At 42.6% G+C, this 18,170-nt stretch overlaps 1 protein-coding gene across 10 annotated transcripts in view; it reads left to right on the forward strand.

Annotated features, from left to right (window-relative positions):
* The window catches only part of RNF38 (ring finger protein 38), a 54,120-nt gene extending 48,022 nt beyond the window's left edge, over positions 1-6,098 (forward strand). For 9 of the 10 annotated variants that reach the window (XM_014953828.1, XM_014953822.1, XM_014953821.1 and 6 more), the window contains one exon: positions 2,616-6,098. In XM_014953828.1, coding sequence (XP_014809314.1) covers positions 2,616-2,678 — 63 coding nt within the window. In that variant the 3' untranslated portion in view covers positions 2,679-6,098. The remainder of the gene's footprint in view (positions 1-2,615) is intronic. The other variant, XM_014953820.1, reaches the window with a different exon arrangement.
* Positions 6,099-18,170: the final 12,072 nt, after the last annotated feature.

Consider the following 18,170-nt stretch of genomic DNA (forward strand, 5'->3'; position numbering starts at 1 on the left):
AGCAAAATCAGGAGGCCCCACTGCAGGAGAAGGTCAGGTTCAAGATCATCTAAGGAACCTGAAGGTGCACAAGTCTGTGGGATCTGATTAGATGCATCCACGGATCCTGAGGGAGCTGGCAAATGAACTTGCCAAGCCACTATCCATTGTACTTGAGAAGTCACAGCAGTGCGGTGAAGGTCCTGCTGACTGGAAAAGGGAAAATATACCCCCCATTTTTTATAAAGGGGGAAAAAAGGAAGATCCAGGTCAGTCAGTCTCACCTTGTGCCTGGCAAGATGATGGATCAGATCCTCCTGGAAACTCTGCTAAGGCACATGGAAAATATGGAGGTGATCGGTGACAGCCAACATGGCTTCACTAAGGGCAAATCATGCCTGACAAATCTGGTGGCCTTTTATGACGGCATTACAGCATTGGTGGATAACGGAAGAGCAACTGACATTATCTACCAGGGCTGGTGCAAAGCATTTGAAACTGTCCCACACAACATCCTCATCTCTAAATTGTAGACGTGGGTTTGACCAGTGGAACACTCAGTGGATAAGGAATTGGCAGGATGGTCAGACTCAAAGAGTTGCAGTCAACAGCTCAATGTCTGAGTGATCGCCAGTGATGAGTGGTGTTCTTCAGGGGTCAGTATTGGGACCAGTGCTGTTCAAAATCTTTGTTGGAGACGTGGACAGTGGGATTGAGTGCACCCTCAGCAAGTTTGCTGATGACACCAAGCTGTGTGGCGTGATTGACACGCTGGAGAAAAGGGATGCCATCCAGAAGGACCTGGACCGGCTTGAGAAGTGGGCCCATGCCAACCTCATGAAGCCAAGTGCAAGGGCCATCCCAAGCACAAACACAGGCTGCGTGGAGAATGGATTGAGAGCAGTCTTGAGGAGAAGGCCTTGGGGGTGTTGGTGGATGAGAAGCTTGACAAGAGGTCAAGCTCAACAGTTCAGAAAGCCGTCTGTATCATGGGCTGCATCAAAAGAAGCATGGCCAGCAGGTCGAGGGAGGTGATTCTGCCCCTCTACTTTGCTCTGGTGAGCAAAGTAGAGATCCCACCTGGAGTACTGCATCCAGCTCCAGAACCTTCTATATTCAAAGCACATGGAAGTGTTGGAGCAAGTCCAGCGGAGGGCCTTGGAGATGGAGCACCTCTGCTATGAAGACGGGCTGAGAGTTTGGATTGTTTAGCCTGGAGAGGGTTCCGGGGAGACCTTGTAGCAGCCCTGCAGTACTTAAAGGTGGTCTACAGGAGATAGGGAGGGACTCTTTATCAGGGAGTGACCTTCTATATTCAAAGCACATGGAAGTGTTGGAGCAAGTCCAGCGGAGGGCCTTGGAGATGGAGCACCTCTGCTATGAAGACGGGCTGAGAGTTTGGATTGTTTAGCCTGGAGAGGGTTCCGGGGAGACCTTGTAGCAGCCCTGCAGTACTTAAAGGTGGTCTACAGGAGATAGGGAGGGACTCTTTATCAGGGAGTGTAGTGATAGGATAAGTGATAATAATTTTAAACTGAAAGAGGGAAAATTTAGATGCTTAGAATAAATTCTTTACTGTATGGGTGGTGAGACACTGGAACAGGTTGCCCAGAGAAGCTGTGGATTCCCCTTCCCCTGGAGGTGTTGAAGATCTGTTTGGATGGGGCTTTGAGCAACCCAGTCAAGTGGGAGGTGTCAGGGACACCCACATCACAGTGGGGTTGGAACAAGATGACCTTCAAGGTCCCTTCAAACCCAAACCATTTTATGATCCTGTGATTCTTAGTTGTATTTTCATTGAAAAATTCAGCTTCCTTAGAAAATCTTGAAGTTGACAGTGCTTTGTCCTGCAATGAAATACAGCATTTGAGGCAGGGAAGAGTTCTCTTCGCTCTGCCCTTTGCGAAGTGTTTTATCATAGATGTTACATGTTTGTTTTGGGCTTTTTCTCATCATTTGCTAAAATGAAATTAACCTTTATTTGAAAAGGGCAATGAGAAGGCAGAAGTACTTTCCCAGTAGCTAGCTTAAGGAATGTTATTTTTCATGTGTCTTATTTTTCTAAGGAACCTATAAAAGTAAAAGAGTCACAGGACATATTTTCAGTGAGTGCTTTACTGATGGGCTAAATTAAGATGTGTTCTGTGTGTAATTTGAATATGTTTCATCAGATCTTCTTTTCTCTCTCTCCTTTCTCTCTCTTCTTTCTATCCTTTCTCTTTTATAAAAGCCCTTTCCTTGTCCTCTGCTCTGCTTTCAGCTTTGACCAAGTCTATATGATGGATTTCTGTGAGAATAACTGAACAAATAGAGTATGAAGAGTTGTGATTCCTGATCAGTAGACACCCTCATATAGGATGTTTATTTGCAGACCAAGGTTGCTAGTCTGATTTTGGTGGGTTTCTCTACAGCACACAGTAACGGCTTCTTAGTTGCATCCGACTGCAATATACTATAACTATGTATCTGCATTAATAAAACCACTATCACTTCAATAAAACTTGGTTGGTATTTTGCTTTATCTTCAAAGATAAAAGGCACAATTTCAGTAATCACAGAAGTCAGTGTCATATACACATTAACTTAACAATGTATTTGTCAGTACAGTAAACCCTCTTTTGTTTCTGGTTTTACAGGCGAATCGTACCTGCCCAATTTGTAGAGCTGATGCTTCAGAAGTGCATCGTGATTCAGAATGACCAACCTAAGAGCACAAATCTGGTTTGGGTGTTTCTGGTCACATGTATATATGAACTATCTATTGAACTTACCCATGTGGCTTCCAGCCTACCCTTTACACAAAAGGGTCAGTGGACCTTACTTTGCACTGTGTGACTTAATCGATTATAAAGCTTATAACTAGTCTTCACAGTAACAGGATTGTTATACTAACAGTGTGATTGGAACTCCAAAGATATTTTTTTTAGCTTAATTTTGTGTGTGCACTAACATTCCCTGGTTTTTGTGTGATCATTCCGAGTGTGCTGCGAGATTACTGTTGATGTGATCTTTTAGCATGTGCTTTTATATAAAAGAAAAAGGAAAAAAAAAAGTGGTAGCTCCAAACAATATAGCAATCTACCTTATATAGAGCCTTCAGATACTGTGAGCGGGAATGAATGGCGTGAGTGTATGTTTGCTTGTGAAAGGATGTGTGAAGTGTGCTTGTGACCGAGTGTGCATGTGTGTTTGAGAACCTATATACCAGCATGTACTGAGAACGTATGTGTGTAGTAATACTTATGCTGCAATGTATAATCTTGTGTGTTATTTAAACAGTACTAGTACTGTACACTGGTTCCTTTCCTTGTGTTTGCAGTTGCACACTGAATGTGATGGGTGCAGCAATTACAGACATTTAGTATTTCCTCCGCAATGTACTTACAGGTATAAAGACCTTTCTACATACTATTCAAACAGCTGTTATTCTTCCCCTTCATTGGAGGCTTTAAATGTGTACCACTAAAGAGTGCATTGATTGTTCATACATGAATAACCTTGGGGTTTTTAGCATATGTTACAAAATCTGGATTTTTAAATGGCTGATTTACAAGTTATTTTATCAATGTAAAGTTGCTATATCGCACAAATCATTTAGCAATATTAATATTTTCAATTGCTAACATGAATAGCAATGCTTTTCTGTTCTCCTTTTAATTTTTTCTATCTGAGTTTGCCACTTACATGCTTCTTCCATTAAAGGAAGCAGAAAGGAGACTGGGGGTCTTGTGCAACAGCTTTTCACTTTTGGTCATTGTACTTGCGAAGGACATATCTTTTACCTTATAAATACTGGCTTTAATCTCATGCACTCTTTGTCATTTACAAGGGAGTTTATATGCAACTAAAATAAGTTGTAAAAGGTTACAATTTTATTCCTGCAACTTCATGAATACAATAAAATTTTTAGCGTTTTCTCAAGAGAAGTAGAACTTCTGATTTTTTTCATTGTATCACAAGAGTTTTGATCACTAACTGCAGAATTCAATTGCCCTGATGCTGCTTCTTGCCCTTCCTTGTTTTATGATGAGTGTTATATGAAAAAAGAACTTCCTTGGCTTTTGCAGTTAAGTTTCCAGAGCGTTCCACTCTGAGAAGAGTGGAGAAAATTGGAACACCTTCTAGAACAGCGCTGTGAAATAGCAGGTGATAACCTCTATTCAGGTGCTCTGAATAGTGGTTTATTTGTGCTATTGAAAAACAATTTACCTTAATTTATAACGTTCAGACTGTTAACATTTTCAGTATATTCTAGCAAAATATTTAGGTCTGCATACCATAGTCATTCAAAGGATGCACTTTTTTGCCACAAAATTCTCTTAAATTCAGTGTCATTACTTTGGTTGCAGCAGCACAAGTGACACAATTAGCAATATTGCTGCAACTTGCTGCCAGTCTCAGCTTTAAGTTTATTCTTTATCATTTCTGATGCTTTTGTATGCTGCTATGCTTTAGTATCAGTTATAATTTCAAACAGTGTTAGATGTTCTCTGTGCTGATTTTCCTCTTTGAAGATTCTACAGACCAGTCGCAGCTCTTGGTGCAGGTAAAACAAAAGCACAATTTTGCCTTATTTCAGATGCTCTTCCCTCTGTTTAGTTATGCAGGTAGTTCTCAAAAACAGTGAGTCTTTCCATGCCTATCCATACTTAACACTAAATAAATAATGCTGTTACATCAACTTCAAAATATTAGAATTTTTTCTCTCTTCCCAGGGAGTTAAAGAATAGGTTTTTCAGAATAACAGCTAGCAGGTTGAATTACATGTAATAAGATTTATTTTTTTAACAAATGAAATCATGTTGTTTAAAAAGCATATGCCATATATGTCTTAAAAAACTTAGGCTCTTTTATATAACTGCAAAAGAAAAAATTCTCTCTGTACAGATTTAAACATAATTAACACTACTGTGCTAGTATTCAGTTTGAAGCATGGAAAGAGGGTACTTTTTCTAAGCTAGATAGAAGTGAAAAAGACACATCCTTCTGTAGCCAAGGGAAGGTGGTCCTCTTTCTAGAACTGGAGAAATCTTGATGTGTAATGTCCCTTTTTCCCCAGTAAAACTCTGTGAGGCAGTGGGAGATCTAGGAGATGGAAGGTCTAAGTTGGGAAAATCCTGAAATTAATTGTTGCACTCTTATGGCTCATCTCTTCTGGAATGGTTCTTTAGTTTGCATGGGACTCCTGCAGATGTATGTGGACTCGCTTCCTGTGGTTAGTGTGTGTAAGCAACACACGTGCATATGTTCTGAATCAGCTCAGACAAGCTACAGCCAAGTCCTCTCTGTCATGGCTGTCAAGGGAGGGGGATTCATGTTCAGCTGTTGACTGCCATGTGTTATGCACATTTGTAATTCCACAGCCTGCCATGGTGCCTGGCAGCACCTGAATTCAGCAAGACTTTTTTTTTTTTTTTCTGTTCATTGCCTTTCTGCCGTCACCTGGCTCCTTCTCAAAAAAACCCACAAAACCAAGCTGTAGTATGTTTGCTTTATCATATTGGCACTGCTGTGTTTTTTGCATAAACTGTCAATTTAATTTGACATTTTAGTGGATATCAAGGCCTACAGATAATTCCAATGTCTCATTTTGTGGTTTTCTTTACAAAAAAATTGAAGCCTTTAGTTCTGTGCCATTTTGTAAAGGCTCTTGAATGTGATTTTACAGCTGTTAATACATCATAGAATACTTGGACTGAGATTTACCAACATTTTAAATTTTAATTTTAGAAAACACATTTTTGACTGAGTTATCTTTGGGCCTTTGTAAAAGCTGTGTTTTTTTCTTTGGTACATTGTTACCTCATTTTGCTACTTGTGTTTCAGATTTGCTAATGATTGTGAAAGCTTCTGAGTTTTATTGGAATCGTATTTTGTCAAATGTTTTCTTTAAATCATACACTATTGTATCATTTAACATGTAGTTTTAAATGTATTATAAATATCTGTAACTAAATCATTTGAAGGCCTGATAAATTTTTAACAAAATTTGTACATTTTTTATGAGAGTTACTAGTAATGCTTTACTAGGTAGTGCAATGAATTTTTATTTTTAATCCCTGTGCCCAATTTTGGAGTTGAGAGAGTTGTTCAGTAATAAATGTATGACGTACACTTAACACAATTTTGTCCTGTTCTTTCTCTTAGAAAGAGGTGCATTGTTTTCTTTCATTACTCTGCATATTTCTGTGCACAATCATTCAACTCTAGATACCGGCAACAGACGCTTGTGTTGTACGGGAAACTTTTGTCACCATAATTGTAGTGCATGGCAGACTTTTTTTAATCTACTTTGAGAGATCATAAGAAAATTATATGAAATGTTGCATCATATTTTTGCAAGTGTAAAATACTTACACAGTATTTCCATATCATTATATTTTTTTCATATCATAAAAGTCAAAGCCTTGCCTAAAAGATCAGCTGTTACTTTCAAAGGAGAAGCCGCTGCCAAAGTATTCACACACCATTCAAGGAGTCACACACACACTACTGTTAGGACCACAGTCCCTTCGCAGTGGGCGACACCGGTGGGCCAGTGGGTGCCCCTTTCGACTATACACACATGCACACTTACTCTCAGGCATTCTCCCTCCTCCTTCAGGCTGAACCCTAGGTTTCCAACAGTAGAGCCTCAGGCATCAGATTTTATAAAAATAAGTAATCTGATTGAAAGGTACAGCAGCAGGGTCAGCCCAGGCTGGTTGCCTCCAAAAAGGGAGGGACCTTGAACAAAGAAAGCTCTGGGCAGTTATATCCTTGCAGTCTGTATACCTGCCTCTCACACACTGTTCAGTCATCTATTAGTCCAAGGGTGATTTTTGGTCTGGGATCTTCCAGCATCTTACTGTATTCTTTTTCTGTGTGCAGGCAGGCAGGCTGTTGACTGCTTTTGTTGATTTGCAGTCTGTGCCGACAATTGTAGCCTCCATATCTTCTGGTTTACTTTTGTTGTGAACCTGCGCTCGCTGGCAGAACATGGGGAGCTGAAAAGTCCCAGGCTTACAGAAAACACTACCAAAACATCAGTGTATTACCAACATTTTTCTTATACTAAAAGACTAAACACAGCACTGTACCAGCTACTAGGAAAATTACTAAGAAAATTAATGCTATTCCAGCCTAAAGGCTTCAGCAGACCTAGCTACTCATGTAAGTAAAGCTAAGCAAGCAGCATAAATCACACTATTGTGAGAAATGTGCTCACTGTATTCAATTTTAGTTAGGGACAAATTCTGTGGAGCAAAGAACATTTATTTACAGGACTGGGAGCTGCACAAGGGATTTCTCCTGTGGCTCAACTCTTTTCTTACATATGCTTGCTTTTATCTCCTATTATTCATGCATATTCACGGTTTTTCTCGTCAATGAGTTCTCGGAACATAACCCACACCCGAATATGCCTCCCGCCTCCTAGCGGCACAGGCGCAATCGCAATGCTTCCTCAGGGCTCTTCCTGGTGGTCGTCAGAGGAAGACTCAAAGTCTTCATCACCATGGTCATCTTGTGGCTTTTCCATTCTTTACATGATTGACAGCTCTGCGGTTATCTTAGCTATCATATCTTAGCACCATCCTTGCAACAGATTCGGTGCTTTCCACTGTTGCTTCTGTCTGATATTTTGTCTAACACTATCCGTTTTCCAACCTCATAGCAAGCACATACCTACTCTAGCCTAAGCTATAGCAAGCACATATCTATTTTAGCTGCAGCAAAATTTTCTTCCTAAATGACTTATTACACTATATTATAACTCGAAGTAATTTATACTAAAACTTATTCATTTAAGCTAAACAACTAATATCTCAACAATTACTTAGTCAAAAGAGCAAAATTTGTGGGCATAGAGGTGCTCCTTAGACATACTATTTGCAGTGTGTGTCAGTTTAAGATGTGTTAGGAGCCCTTTGCAGTGCCCTAACAGTGGTAAAAAAATGCATCCTAAGTTAAGGATGAAGCTGAATTACAAGGAGGTGGCACAAGAAGCTGGAGGTGAAACAAACAAAAAACCCCACAACAACAAAAAGAGTTGTTTGGGTTTGTTTTTAATGAGATGATGTAAACTAAGTTCCCAGATGTAATTATTTAAAAGCTTTTCACCAATGCAGACCATTTTATTGCTTCATCAATACCAGGTGTTCTTGGAACTCAAATATATTTCAAAATCCATTGGTGCTTTGAGAATCCTTCTGCGGAGATCCATATACATGTCTTTTGGATTTACAATCCTGGATAACAACTAGTTTTCCCTTTTCCATACAGCAGATAATAGTTATTAATTATGCTGTTGAAAATGGATAGTGCTGCCAGTAGTACTTGCAAAGCTAGGGTGCTGGGCTGCCCAGCCTCAGAGGTGACAGAGGAGCTTAGAAGTACTGGTAACTGGCTTAGAGCCTGTGCCAGCAAGGCCCTGAGAGCAGAGCAGGGCTTCCTGGTAAAGATCATAGAATATCTCACCCTTGGAAGGGACCTGTGTGGATCATCAAGTCCAACTCTCTGCTTCTTGCAGGATTGCCTAAAACTAAACCATGTGACTAACAGTGTCATCAAAATGTTCCTTGAACTCTGATAGGCTTCATGCCATGACCGCTTCCCTAGGGAGCCTGGTCCAGCAACCAGCCACCCTCTCAGTGAAGAATCATGCAATTGTCAGAGTTGGAAGGGACCTCTAGAGATCATCTGGTCCAATCTAGGCAGGATTGCCTAGAGCACATCACTCAGGACTGCATCCAGGCTGGTCTTGAAAATCTCCAGAGAAGGGGACTCCACAATCTCCCTGGGCAGCCTATCCCAGTGCTCTGTCACCCTCACTGTAATGAAGATTTTCTTCATATCTTTTCCTAATGTCCAATTTGAACTTCCCCTGATGCAGTTTTATTCTGTTTCCTGGTGTCCTCTGTCACTGGTCACCAGAGAGAGGAGATCAGCACTTCCCCTGCCCCGCCTTGAGGAAGTTGCAGCTTATTTGAGTATTGGGAGCCTGGGCCATCAGTCAGTCACTGGAGGAACTGCTCACTTCAAGAGCTGAGGTCAACAAGCGAAACAAGAAGGAACTACACTCAAAGGAATGGAAATAATTTTTCATGCAACAGACTAATAATGAATTGAAATACATAGCATAATGTTTGTATGATTTACCATCTTTTAAAAAAAAGACCACTAACAGCTGTGATCGTTCTGCATAATAATCAGAATGTGGGGTTTTTTTAATTCATATAATAATCACAATAATTGAAAGAGGTAATTATGCATACTTGTGCTGCTAGAACAGGTGCTTTGCAGTATCTGAAGTATTAGTTCTCTTACAACTTGCTCTTGTTCTGCAAGTTACTGACCTGCTGTTGATCACAGGCCATATCCCTTCTCTGCATGGAGGGTTATTACTACTCTTGTGCAACATATGCTTCCTTTCTACCTAAATCTAGTCCAATATGGAGAGCCAGAGGTGCTTTGGTATGATTTCATGATGTGAACCAGTTGCCTGGACTAAGGACATTTAGCCATGTTGTTTTCCTTTCAAAGAGCAAGGCCAAATTTTAAAACAATACTTGCTGCAAACTGCCTTTCATCTTCCTCTGTAGAGCACGGCATCCGCAGATTTGAGGAAACAGCAGGGAAAGGAGGTTGCAGAGCATGAGAGGAAATGATGCTCTTCGTTTTTAACACTTCAGCATGGAGAGTGATCAGTTAGTAGCAAAAGGAGGTAAATGCAGTTGAGAACTACAAATGAAACAAAGATGTTAACTTTGGTCATGGGTGATTGCACACACAAACAATTCTATCACCAGACCGTCTGTGCTAGTAATGGGGTGTCACATTCAACAAATGAATGGTGTTAGCATAATACATAGGGAAATTCTGCAATGCACAGTCATTAACTGTACGCAAAAGGACAGGAAATCATATAACTTTTGTAGAGTTTGACATTTACTGTCCAGTATCAATACTATATGCTGAGAAAGTCACAGAGAACGCAACACAAGTATTCATTACAGTAATGTTTTTGTCAGCCATCCAGTTTTGCATACCATAATTTTTGTATAATGTCCTCAACAAGTAAAGTTTCATCAATTTATTAATAGAAGAAGAATAAAACAAATAGAGAATTGTTGCATGACTTGAATTTATCCCAAGGCACTGGGGAAAGGGGAAGACCCAGAAGCACAAGCTTTCATGTTAACCAGAGGTCACTGTGAAAAGGTTAGCGGCTGAATTCATCCTAAGGTAGCAGGTAGAAGGGGTGTTTTGCAAGAGCTCCATGCCTGAAGTGAAAGGTATAATCTACCCTAATCTCTTAAGAAAAGAACTGATGATCTGCTTTTGTAAATTTCAGGATGTCAGAAATTTGGCACACAGATTGGAAACAGGATTTGCTCATGCTGATTAAGGAGCATATTCCTTGGGAATCCGTGTGTACCAAACATCCCTGGACTGCCTTGCCTTGCTGGGGATCGCCTCAGAAGTGAAATTTTGTAGTTGATCTCTCTAAAGTGAGCCCATAATTTTGCTTCTGATGGAGTTTGCAGGAACTGATGCCAGGGGGAGTGGCAGCATCAAGTGTCTTAGACCACAATGTCCCTGAGCTTCAGAAACTGCTGGATGTGTTGCTGATACATGGCAGCTTGGTTGCTGGAATTTCTACCCTCAGTTCATGGACTATTAGATGGCTCTGTAGGAGAGGGGAAGTCGAAAGATACACTTCCATTTTGATCTTAATTTAGGACTTGGAGGAGAAAAAGAGCCAAAAGATGGCTGAGAAGACTGCACACAGACACACCAAGCCTCTGCTCTGTCCACTGGATAAGGCAAAATGTCTCAACTGGTGGAAGGCTTCTAGCTGTCCTAGGAACTGCATTAGCTAGACAGCAGCAATTCAGCAGCTAATGCTTTCTAGGGAGATGGAGGGGGCATTCCCTCCACCACACTGTGCTTCTGGCTGTGTCTGTCAGCTACAGTTTCATATAGTTTCAACAGCAAAGTGAGTTCTACGTGCTCCCATTGCTTCTCCTGCCCTTTGTCTTCCCCCAACATGGTGTGCTGCCCACTCAGTAGTGGCAGGAGTCACAGTTCCTGCCAAGCTGAACCCATTTCATGGCAGTTTTGGCAATGAGAGCACAGAGCAGACACGGCTAAGGCCTGTAGTGCTGCCAAATTCCTCTCCTTGTGACTATAGCTGTGCAGACAGCTCTGCCTGCTGGTAGATTGGGGGAAACCTGCTGTTTCTTAAAGACCTGCGTAACATTCATGGATGCTATTAATGTTGCAGAAAGTGTTGAATCTTCTACAGTCCTGCTGAAGCTCTGTGGCACAGCCATGGCATTAGGTAATATCCTTCCACCTCAGAGATATTACTGGTCCTGGCGTTGCTATTAGGTGATGGAGACTGGGAGTGTTTTTCTCCTCCGATGTGGCTGTGCAGGGGGACAGCAAAAATGGACTGCAAATGTTGACAGCAGATGCACTGCGGAAAGCACACTGCTCAAAAAGGGCAAGTGTCTTGCTTGGCATCATCCTTTCTGCCACATATCAGTATCTGTGAAAGCCAGACTCTGAGAAGCAAAGTGGTGTGTAGGAGGGTATTTAATTTGAAGGGGCAGTTTCCATGTGACTTATTTCACTGTCAGGGCATCTAAATTATGACAGATTAAGACATAGATGTAATGGTTTGTGTTTGAATAGAAGCAAGGCAGGAGTTTGCATCCTGACTTGGTGCGAGAGGGAACTGTTCCCCTGTATGGTGGACCTAAGCATAACCAGCTGTGGCTGCCATTATTACATGGTATTTCACAACATCTTACACTTCAGGTGGTAGGTTAATGGTACCTACCTACTTGCTAATATTTCTGGATTCTTCCCAAAAGCTGCTCTGTAGATTATTACCTACCGCAGCTTTGTGGGGCAATTTCCATTTCCCTGGAAGTTATCTGGGGAGATGTATTGTATGCCTTTTGGGTAGCAACTCCAGATTGGACCCCCGAAAAACAGCTATCTGTTACTCATGCAAGAAGTGCCTACTCTGGAACTGGCAGTGTTGAGCAAGTATACAAAGAACTGATGAACAGCAGAATATCATGGACAGTCATGATAAAGGGGAGAGGATACAGAGAACACCTTTCTTCAGAAAACTTCAGTTCCCAGTGAACACAGGTGGATTTCAGTGCTGCCTTTTCTGGGCTGTCCTAGGACAGTGATGTTGATGCAACAGATGCATCAACAACCTGATAGGCATACAGTAGAAAAATAGAAAGTGAAATCAGAATGTTGTCATAAATTGAGGTAGATGGAAAAAGATAATCCAGAAAAATAATAATGATATTCCCCTTACTGCTAGTTAGAGGGTTGTCTGAAGCAAACAGAACATGTCACATAAAGTGTCTGTGGCTAAAGCCCAATAATAAGAGAAAAGGAATCACAGAATCAAATAATCACAGGATCTTCAATGGATCATTGACTCCAACCATACACACACACACAAAAAAATAACCAACGCAACAATCTCAGGCACTAGAGCATTCCCTGAAGTGCCATGTCTACACATTTCTTAAATACCTCCAGGGATAGTGACTCCACCACCTCCCTGGGCAGGCTGTTCCAGTGCCTGACCATCCTCTCAGGAAAGTAATTCTTCCTAATATCTAATCTAAACCTCCCCTGCCGCAACTTCAGACCATTTTCTCTGGTCCTGTCATTATTCATTTGGGAGAAGAGGCCAACCCCCACCTCTCTACAACCTCCTTTCAGGTAGTTGTAGAGGGCAATGAGGTCTCCCCTCAGCCTCCTCTTCTCCAAACTAAACATGCCCAGTTCCCTCAGCCTCCCCTTGTATGAGTTATTCTCTAGACCCCTCACCAGCTTGGTGGCTTTTCTCTGGACAGGCTCCAGCACTTCAATGTCCTTCTTGTAGTAAGAGGCCCAGAACTCAAGGTGAGTTCTCAAGGCCTCACCAGTGCTGAGTACAGAGGCACAATCATCGATCACTTCCCTACTCCTGCTGGCCACACTGTTCCTGATACAGGCCAGGATGCTCTTGGCCTTCATGGCCACCTGGGCACACTGCTGGCTTATGTTCAGCTGGCTGTCCACCAACACCCCCAGGTCGTTTTCTGCTGGGCAGCTTTCCAGCTACTCTTCCCCAAGGCAATAGTGTTGCCTGAGGTTGTTGTGAGCGAAATGCAGGACTTGGCACTCAGCCCTATTAAACACCATCCCATTGGCCTTGGCCCATTGATCCAACCTGTCCAGGTCCCTCTGTAGAGCCTCCCTACCTTCAAGCAGATCAACACTCCTGGATCACCGAACTAGATCTGGTGTCATCTGCAAACTTACTGAGGGTGCACTCAATCCCCTCATCCAGCTCATCAATAAAGATAGTAAACAAGACTGGCCCCAAAACTGAGCCCTGGGGGACACCACTGGTGACCAGCCACCAACCAGATTTCACCCCGTTAATCACAACTTGCTGGGCATGGTCATCCAGTCAGTTCTTTACCCAGTGAAGAGTACCCTTGTCTATTCCACGATTCGCCAGCTTCTCCAGGAGAACGCTGTGGGGGACGGTGTCAAAGGCCTTACCAAAGTCCAGGTAGACAATGTTCACAGCCTTCCCCACATTGAGAAGGCGGGTCATACGGTCATAGAAAGAGATCAAGTTGGTTAGGCAGGACCTCCCTTTCATAAACCCATGCTGGCTGGCCCTGATCCCTTGGCTGCCCTGCACTTGCCGTGAGAGCTCACTCAAGATGATTCTCTCCATGATCTTTCCCAGTACCAATATCAGGCTGACAGGCCTGCAGTTCCGCAGATCCTCCTTCCAGTCCTTCTTGTGGATAAGCATGATGTTGGCCACATGGTTTGGTGAGCTAGATAACTTCTTCCTTTTAGGAGGGACTATGCCTTTTGCAAACTCACAGCCTCCATAACCTTTCTTAACTGGAAAGAGACAAAGCAGTGGACTGTTCTAATCATGACCAAAAGGAGCAAGGCATTTTCTTTCTCTGTATAGGTACAGTTCTCTGTTTCTGCAGAGTGAACTACAAAAATCTCCTCCTTGATTTGAAAGTAATCATCTTTGGTTGAATGACATATAAGATTGTTCTTCTAATGATGCTGTGCTAATGTTATGTTGTGGCTGGTCTCCTGAAAAGGGTGATTGTACCTATTTTAAAAATTTTAACAACAGTTAATTGCCATTCTATCTAAAGTATAATACTCAGGCAAAAGCATGTGTCTTCTTTTAGAATAAAATAGAATCATTCCAGTTGGAAGGGATGTACAATGATCATGTACAACTGCCTGACTGCCTCCAGGCTGACCAAAAGTTAAAGCATGTTATTAAGGGCATTGTCCAAATGCCTCTTAAACACTGACAGGCTTGGGGCATTGACCACCTCTCTGGGAAGCCTGTTCCAGTGTTTGACCATCCTCTTCATAAAGAAATGCTTCATTATGTTGTTTTCTAAAGCGCCCCTGGAGCTGCTTTGAACCATTCCCACACATCCTGTAACTGGATAGCAGGGAGAAGAGATCAGCACCTCCCTCTCCAGTTCCCCTCCTCAAGGTGCTGAAGAGAGCAATGAGGTTGCCCCTCAGACTCCTTTTCTCCAAACTAGACAGTTCTGGAGTCCTCAACTGCTCCTCACAGGACATGCCTTCCAGCCCTTTCACCAACTTTGCTGCCTTCCTCTGGACACATTCAAGGACCTTAACATCCTTCTTAAATTGTGGGGCCCAGAACTGCACACAGTATTCAAGGTGAGACCGCACCAATGCTAAATACAGCTGGATAGTCACCTCTTTTGAGTGGCTGGTTATGCTGTTCTGATGTGCCCCAGGATGTGGTTTGCCCTTTTGACTGCCAGGGCACACTGACTCATGTTGAGCCTCCTGTCAACCTGCTCCCCCAGATCCCTTTCTGCAGGGATTCTCTGCAGCCACTCCTCTCCCAGTTTATACTTGTGTCCAGTGTTCCTCTGTCCCAGGTGCAGAACCTGGCATTTGGACTTGTTAAATTTCATCCTGTTAATCGTTGCCCAGTGCTCCAATCCAGATCCCTCTGCAAGGCATCTTGTCCCTCGAGAGAGTCAACTGCACCTCCCAGCTTAGTATCATCAGCAAACTTGCTAATCATGCATTCAACTCCTGCCTCCAAAACATTGATAAAAATATTGAACAGGACTGTCCCTAGGACTGAACCCTGAAGAGCACCACTAGTGACGGGTCATCAGCCAGATGTAGCCTCATTCACTACAGCTCTTTGAGCCCTGCCGTTCAGCCAGTTCTCCATCCAGCGCACCATGTCTCTGTTCATCTCACAGGCAGACAACTTGTCCAGAAGAATGCTGTGAGGGACAGGAGCAAAAGCCTTACTAAAATAAAAAAGACCTACGTCCTTTGCCCTCTCTTTATCCCCTCGGTGGGTGACGTTATTGTAGAAGGATATCAAATTAACTAAACAGGACTTCCCCTTTGTGAACCCATGTTGGCTGTGCCTGATGATTGCATTGTCATTGAAATGTCTTTCAACAGCACCCAGTGTGATCTTCTCCATAATTTTTCCAGGAACTGAGGTTACACTACCAGCTGTATAGTTTCCTGATGAGTCTTCCCTTATTCTCTTCTTGTAAATTGGAGTAACATTGGCTAGCTTCCAAACAGCAGGGACCTCACCAGACTCCCAAGACATTTGGTAGGCAGTTGAGAGGGGTCCTGCCATCCACTAGCTCCTTCTGTACTCTGGGATGAGTCCCGTCTGGCCCCATGGATTTATGAACATTCAATGGATGCATTTGGTCCCTTACAATTTCAGTGTCCACAAATGGAAAGTCATTGTTCCCATAGCTGTGGTCCTCCAACTCAGAGAACTGGGCAGCCTAAGGTCTATTATAAGTATTAAAGACTGAGGCATAAAAAGCATTGGATGCCTTTGATTTTTCTTCATCCATTTTTGTCAGGGATACTTTAATTTTGGGTGTTTTAAAATGCATTAAAAGGGTTTGCCAGTATGCAGCCAAATCAGTAACAGTACAAAGAAAGACAAAGGTTTCATAATATCAGTTTAAAATAATTCTGACACTTCTTTAATGAATACTATCTTTCCATAATGCTGCAGAAAGTTTATTTTGAAAAGCATATTTTTGAAAGCATATTTTGCTAAAAATTAGCAAGAAATGTATACATCAATATATTTCTTTTTTTCCTAGAATAATTTTCCATATTATTAAATTAAATAGGAGCAATCAAGCCATAAAAACAATCCTATTTTCATTTACTTTCTTAATGAAAATGTTAAAACACAGAGAGCATTCAGTGCCAGTAAAATTGGGAACTTCAACATTTCATTTGTTTTTCAACTTGAACATGAAAATTGAACTGATGTAGCACTACTAAGACACTTTGTAATCTATTGTAAAGTTAGGTTACTTAAAAATATACAGACACAGGTAAGAGATTCCAGAATGTACACTTGACACAAATTGTTTCCCTGCATGATCCCTCTGCAAATAGTTAACCTGAGGAAAATCGAAACAAAGTGATTTCTGCAATAAAAATTCTTTCTCTTCCCAAGCCAGAGGGAAGAGTGGCTTTGATTGAAAGCACTTTCATGGAAAGTGCTTTCTTCACTTTCTATTGAAAGTACAGGATTCTTAGCTTCAGGCATATTTAACATTCATCCCTTGTGTGGCAGGGATTCAAAGCAGTTTAATGCCTACAGGTATTGTGTAACTACCATTTCAAAATACAATCCTCGATGTCTTTGCCAAAGTGCTGATTCACATTTTTTTTTTTGTAGATGGCTGCAAAAAATGTCCAGATCCTCACCAGAACTTGTAAATTGTACATGAAAGCAGACTTCACTCCTCCCTTTCACCCCTATGCATAAGCATAAAGATGGAGTCAGTTTCTATTACTAATTTTCTGTACAGAAAAATAGAGAATGCTATAGCTAAACAAAAGCCAGGACTCTGTGCATGGCTGCCGGCTCCACACACAAACTGCAGAGATGCACCGCTAGCTTGCAGAAGGCTTATGAGATCCAAAGTCAAGAGAAGGAAAGTAATGTTTCACCTCAAAACTAACAGGTGAAGACTTAACCCTATTCTCATCCCACCAGCCCACTTCACCCTTGTTACCCAACAGGCTTTCAGGATGAGATGGTGCTGAAGCAGGAAAAAGTTATGACTTCCTGTTTTCTTCTTGATTTAACGCTACTTCTCTCCACTGAAGGATAACTCTTGGCCAAGAATTGCCCGAGGCATGCTCTGAGACCTTTACAAAACCCTGTTTTGAAAGCTTAATGGGGTTCCCTCCAGAAAGCTAAATGTGGGAGATGCATGAGGAGCCCAGGGTCTCTCCTGCTCTTCTCACCTCCCACAACCACTGTGCAGCAGCATTTTCCCATAGTGTTAGGCAGCAAGTTTAATGCCTACAGGTATTGTGTAACTGCCGTTTCAAATTACAGTCCTCAATGTAAAAGCGTGTCTGATTTTAGTGCATGGTATCAGCACCTGACTATGCAAACATTTCCATTTTATTGTAGCTCTTTCCTCTAAAGTAAAAGATTAAAAAGCCCAGAGAGTCTAGCTCAGTAAGTTCATTTGTAAAGTCAAATGTGAAATGGGAAATAATGCCCTAGGTACTAATATCCTCCAAATTCTAATGCTGCAAGTCATCAGCCTCAATGATGTCCCTACAGACAAACCTGTGGTGATGTTTGGGTAGGTAGGCTAAAAAGTAGATGGAAAACTGCCCGAACTGCTGTGCATTAAGGGCTGCCACCGGGCGTACAAAGTCCAGGTGGTGGCTGGGTACGAGCGCCCTTCCTCGGGGATCGATGCTGAGCCCAAAGTTCTTATCCGCAGCCAGGTCACCAGGCTGGAGCACGCCCCCAGCCCGTTTGCTGTGGTTGCGGTCGGGCGGCGCAGGGGGCGAGGAGCGACCGAGCCGCGGGCAGGGTCTGTGCCTGCTGCGGGAACGCAGCGCCGGAGAGAGGCGTTCCGCTGGGCTGTAAACCCGCGGGCGTCCCTCATCGCTGAAACTCCACAAAACAGCCCATTTTCCGATTCGGGTACCAGGCGAAGGCAGGCAGCTGCCCGGCCCTGCAGCTCCTCACGGCGCTGCCTCTCGGGCTCCCCGTTCTCCCCCCAGCTCCGGCCCGCACTCACTGCCCGGCACCCACCGCCCAGCCGGGGCTC

The sequence above is a fragment of the Calidris pugnax genome, unplaced genomic scaffold (genome assembly GCF_001431845.1).
Source record: "Calidris pugnax isolate Ruff unplaced genomic scaffold, ASM143184v1 scaffold250, whole genome shotgun sequence".
In the NCBI taxonomy this organism is placed as follows: Eukaryota; Metazoa; Chordata; class Aves; order Charadriiformes; family Scolopacidae; genus Calidris; species Calidris pugnax.